Source organism: Chenopodium album, chromosome 9 (assembly GCF_948465745.1).
Source record: "Chenopodium album chromosome 9, dcCheAlbu1.1, whole genome shotgun sequence".
Classification (NCBI taxonomy): Eukaryota; Viridiplantae; Streptophyta; class Magnoliopsida; order Caryophyllales; family Amaranthaceae; genus Chenopodium; species Chenopodium album.
In genome coordinates this window covers 35,593,333-35,598,424 of record NC_137842.1, presented here as the reverse complement: position 1 = coordinate 35,598,424, position 5,092 = coordinate 35,593,333, and the positions used below count along the sequence as shown (strand labels likewise).

The 5,092-nt window shown below is 42.1% G+C and overlaps 2 protein-coding genes across 2 annotated transcripts; both read left to right on the top strand.

The window, feature by feature from the left end:
- Positions 1-447: 447 nt before the first annotated feature.
- LOC145557605 (putative mitochondrial protein AtMg00860) lies at positions 448-1,071 on the top strand. The gene has a single exon (XM_081618778.1). It carries the CDS (start codon positions 448-450, stop codon positions 1,069-1,071), a length of 624 nt encoding a protein of 207 aa, XP_081474904.1.
- Positions 1,072-1,074: 3 nt separating this feature from the next.
- LOC145557604 (uncharacterized) lies at positions 1,075-2,808 on the top strand. Its single transcript, XM_081618777.1, has 2 exons — positions 1,075-1,986; positions 2,416-2,808. The coding sequence occupies exons 1-2, from the start codon at positions 1,075-1,077 to the stop codon at positions 2,806-2,808; spliced, it is 1,305 nt and encodes a 434-aa protein (XP_081474903.1).
- Positions 2,809-5,092: the final 2,284 nt, after the last annotated feature.

Genomic DNA, 5,092 nt, shown 5'->3' with positions numbered 1-5,092 from the left:
GTGGAAAAACTCTTGGAGGCAAGATTCATCGAGCCTTGCGATTACCCAGAGTGGCTAGCCAATGTTGTCATGGTGAAAAAAGCAAATGGCCAGTGGAGAATGTGTGTTGATTTCACAGATCTCAACAAGGCATGCCCGAAAGACTGCTACCCGCTGCCGCAGATTGACCAACTGGTGGACTCAACCAGCGGGCACACTTTGCTAAGCTTTATGGATGCCTTCTTAGGGTACCACCAGATCAGCCTGCATGAACCAGACCGACAGAAAACCGCATTCATCACCAAAGGGGCAGTGTACAATTACATAGCTATGCCCTTCGGGCTGAAGAATGCTAGGGCAATCTTTCAGAAGACGATGGATAGAGTGTTCATACACTAGAAGGGTAGAAATGTTGAAGTATATGTTGACGACTCAATTGTCAAGAGTGTCACACAGGCAGGGCATATCATGGATCTGGAAGAAACATTCGCTACTTTGAACAAACACAAAATCAAACTCAACCCGAAGAAATGTGTCTTCGGAGTGAGCTTAGGAAAGTTCTTAGGTTTCCTTATCAGCGAGAGAGGAATAGACGCAAATCCGGAAAAGGTTGAAGCAGACCTAAGCCTGCCGGAACCTAAGTGCATTAAAGATATCATGCGGTTGACAAGCAGAATGGTCGCGCTGACCAGATTCATCAGCAAGTCAGCAGACAAGGCTTTGTCGTTCTGTCAGCTACTGAAAGGAAACAGAGAATTCAAGTGGGGGGCTGCAGAAAAAGAAGCCTTCGAGGGTATTAAGGAGAATCTAACTAAACTCCCAACAATGATCAGCCCGGAGCTGAGAGAAAAGTTACAGCTGTACATCTCTGCATCAATTCAGACAATCGTAGTCGTCTTGCTGGTAGAGAGACAAAAGCAGCAAAGGCCAATATACTTCGTGAGCCATGTTCTGACCAAGGCAGAGCAAAGGTACCCGTTCGTAGAAAAGCTGGCCTTCGCAGTAGTAACAACATCAAGGAAGCTGAAACCGTACTTTGACGCGCACATAATACAAATCCTCATAAATCACCCGCTGGAGAAAGCGTTATAGAAAATGGATGCATCAGGCAGACTGTTAAAGTGGGCCATCGAACTTTCTGAGTACGAGTTTGAGGTCAAACCGAGGGCATCCATCAAGGCACCAGCCTTAGCAGAATTCATCGTGGAAGCCTCCTATGAGGAGAAAGAGGATGACATCGGGGTCTTGAAGGTAGAAATAGATGGATCCTCAGCCCAAATGGGGAGCAGAGCAGGAGTCATAATGACATCCCTAGAGGGAAATGTATTTGAGTACGCCATAAAGTTCAGGTTCAAAGCATCGAACAATGAGGAAGAGTATGAGGCAGCGCTGGCAGGCCTGCGCATGAGCATCACGGCCGGAGCCCGCAAGGTCCACTTGCAAACTGATTCTCAGCTCGTCGCCAGCCAACTACAAGGAGCGTATGAGATTAGAGAAGCCGCCATGCTGAAATATGTTACCAAAGTAAAAGAGCTGGCAGCCCAGCTAGTTCACTTTCAGATATACTTGGTCCCCAGAGTAGGAAACTCCCAGGCTGACGCTTTATCAAAGTTAGCCAGCTCCACACTGCAGAGCCTCACAAGGACAGTGATGGTTGAAGTTATGGAGGAAAGCAGTATTGCTGAAAAGGAGCAGGTAAACTGCATTGGGCAACAGAGAGCTTGGTTCGCAAACATTCTGGCATACAAAGTTCATGGCTCGCTGCCCGACGATGAAGTACAGGCGAAGAAAGACGCCAATTGGTATGTGGTGATGAATGGAGAGCTCAACAAGAAGGGCTTCTCAAAGCCACTGCTGAGGTGCATCCCAGAATGGGAGCAAGAAAGCATTATGGAAGAAGCCCACTCAGGAATATGTGCCAATCACATTAGTGGAAAGGCATTAGGGGTGGAAGTCCTAAGAAAGGGTGCATATTGGCCAACCCTAGCTCAAGACGCGGTGGCTTATGTGAAAAAATGCGACAAGTGCCAAAAGTACTTCCTAGTCATAAACTAGCCAGCAAATGATCTGACCCCAATCCTCAACCCAATCCCGTTTGCTCAGTGGGGAATGGACATATTGGGACCATTCACCATTGGGTCAGCAGGCAGAAAGTACCTCATAGTGGCGGTAGATTATTTTACTAAGTGGATAGAAGCTGAGCCGACAAAATACATAAAGGCAACCCAAGTGAGGACGTTTATATGGAAAAACATCATCACAAGGTTCGGGGTGCCACAGTGCATAGTCTTCGACCATGGGTGCCAATTTGACTGCGACACAATTAAGGATTACCTGGAAGACATGGGCACCAAATACGCAAGCGCCTCAGTTTGCCACCCCTAGAGTAATGGCCAAGCAGAACCAGCAAACAAGCTGATCCTAACGGTCCTGCAGAGGAAGCTGGAAGAATACAAGGGCCTGTGGTCGGACTTAGTCCCAGAGGTCTTATGGGCGAATAGAACCACAGAAAAGGAGTCCACTAGTAAAAGTCCTTTCACCTTAGCATACGGGGCTGATGCAGTCGTCCCAGTGGAAGTGCAAATTCCCAGCCTGAGAATACACCATTATGAACAACAAGGAAACGAAAAGCGCATGCTGGAAGAGCTAGACTTCCTGCCAGAAGTAAGGCTAAAAGCAGCTCTCAAGCTGGCAGCCCATAAGAGCAGGATTTCCAAAGCTTTCAACAAAAGAGTCAAGCAGAGAGAGCTTATGCCCGGAGATTTATTCCTCAGAAGGACGGCAGCAGTGGGAAGAGGAAATCAGTATGGAAAACTGTCATCAAACTAGGAAAGCCCTTTCATCATTCCCGCTGAACTATCGCCCAGCCCCTAGGGTGCGCACTCACTGCCGAGAAGGCAATTAAGGAGGGCTCATTAGCCCGGTGGAGTCAGCCCGCAGGGTTGACCAGGCTGAACTCTCCATGAAGGAGATGGTACGCCTATAAATAGAGGGTAAAGGACAACGGAAAGGAGGTGAGACACTGAAGTTATTACATTCTCTATATCTCTCTAAGTACACTTTCTCTCTCTAAACACTCTCTAACTTAAGCTTCGGAGGGGGGTTCCTCGAGCCACCCTCGAGGGTAGTTTACGTGTGCTGCCTTGTGTAGGTTGTTGACGGGACCTAGCTCACCCAGCAGAACCCTTGGATCCATACCTGGAACAAATAGGTTTAGGGTTAACCTATTGATTGCATGTTAGTCAGAAAGCGCACATTAATACGAGAAGAATAAAGTAGAGGCCTATTTTTAAGGCATGTTCAATCTTTAGTTCTTAAAACTTGTTGGCGACTCTTTTACTCTAGTTTCCTTTCCTTTAGACGCCACCATGCTTAAGTGTATGATCACAGTGGGGCTCAAGTGTGGGATGGCTTGAAATATTCCATACAATTACTTTAGCTAACTAATCTTCCTCCTTCACCATTGCTAAAAATCCTCCAAGTTTCTTGCTCCAAATTCACACTAATTCTTCCCATCTATCCTTTAATTGTTCTAGGTGAACATGTAATTCAACTTTAATAAATTTGTCTTAGGGTTTTCGAATTTTAGGGTTTTCTAATTTTAGTGTTAATGCTATTAGCAACTGGCGAAAAATGACTTTTAGCATTGCGAATGGGGCTGCTATTGCGGGGGCTACCAATAAAACTAATATTTGCAACTGGCATTTGCCAGCTGCTAATAGTCATTATTCGCAACTAGCATACTTATTAGCCAGTTGCAAATAGTCTTTTTTCAACATAAAAAAAGTATTATTTCCAACTGGCCAATAACTAGCCCGCTGCTAATAGTACCTATTTGCAGCTGGCATATGTACTATTAGCAGCTAGCATATAATTGCTAGCTGCTAATAGTATGTATTTGCAATTGGCATATAATTCGGCCAGCTGCTAATAGTCATTTTTTTTAAGGAAATTTTGCGAAGTGCCATTTAAATGATGATTTTGGAAACAACTAACATTTAATTTATTTTTTGAAACAACTACCACAAAAACAAAAAAAGTTTGAGTAGCGCTACCTTGACAACTATTCCGGCGAGAATCTCCGGCACTAGGCCCCATGAATTACACTTTTCCTCCTAAAATCCCACCTGAATTGACGCATGTACTCTAGATTGGATAATAAAGAAAAATTTCCCCCAAAACCCTCAATTTTGGAAATCCCCAATTTCAATTTTTTCCCCAAGAACCCTAATTTAATGATTCAATTGAGAAATTATGTGAATTCAAACAAAGCGTTTTGTGTGAGACTGGACTCACATGAGACCGGGCTCTTATCAAAAAGGCGCGGACCTGAGATAGCCGACCAAAGCCCGCACGTCAATTTATAAAATGTGTGAATTGTTTGTCATTTATCATTTTCCTCAAATTTCAAGCGCCGACATTTTCTAACAAAATTGCAAACACATTCATTTCGCGAAACTAAGAACTCCTTCATTTTCTCAAACATCAGAGCATTCAAATTTTCAAATTTCTGAAAAAATCAAATCAAATAATGGAGAAATCAAACAGCAGAATAATAATTGAAGAAGAATCTGATTCACCTATAGAATCAATTTCGAGCTCAATTACTGCTGAAAAAGGTACAATTTATTTCAATTGAATTACATAATTTCATAACGTATTTAAATTCAGATTGCCTTTAATTACAGATTGTATTTAATATCAGTTTATACTTAATTTCATATCATATTTAGTTCATAATCAATTTTGAGTTTATAAATTTTCGAAAAAAGTTAATTCAATTTTGAATGCAATTTAAATTTGCATACAATAAATTTCGACTTATAATTGCATGTAATGTTAATTTAATTTTAGATCGTATTTAATTTCGAGTTAAATTGGACTTATAATTTGTAACCAGACAAATTTATTTTCAGATCGTTGTTAGTTTCAATTTATAATTTGCAAGCAATACTAATTTAATTTCAGATCGTAGTTAATTTCATTTCTATTTATAATTTGCATGCAAGGCTAATTTGAATTCAGATCGTAGTTAATTCGACTTTTAATTTGCATGCAAAGCTATTTTAGTTTCAGATTGTATACCTAAAGTGTTGAGCACTAATAATGAATG

What these genes read in the sequence shown, in the direction of transcription:
- LOC145557605 (XM_081618778.1), top strand. Translation starts at nt 448, where the DNA reads ATGGATCTGGAAGAAACATTCGCTACTTTGAACAAACACAAAATCAAA.
- LOC145557604 (XM_081618777.1), top strand. Translation starts at nt 1,075, where the DNA reads ATGGATGCATCAGGCAGACTGTTAAAGTGGGCCATCGAACTTTCTGAG. An exon ending in CTCAAGACGCGGTGGCTTAT is followed by an intron (nt 1,987 to 2,415) that starts GTGAAAAAATGC and finishes ACGGTCCTGCAG; the next exon opens with AGGAAGCTGGAAGAATACAA.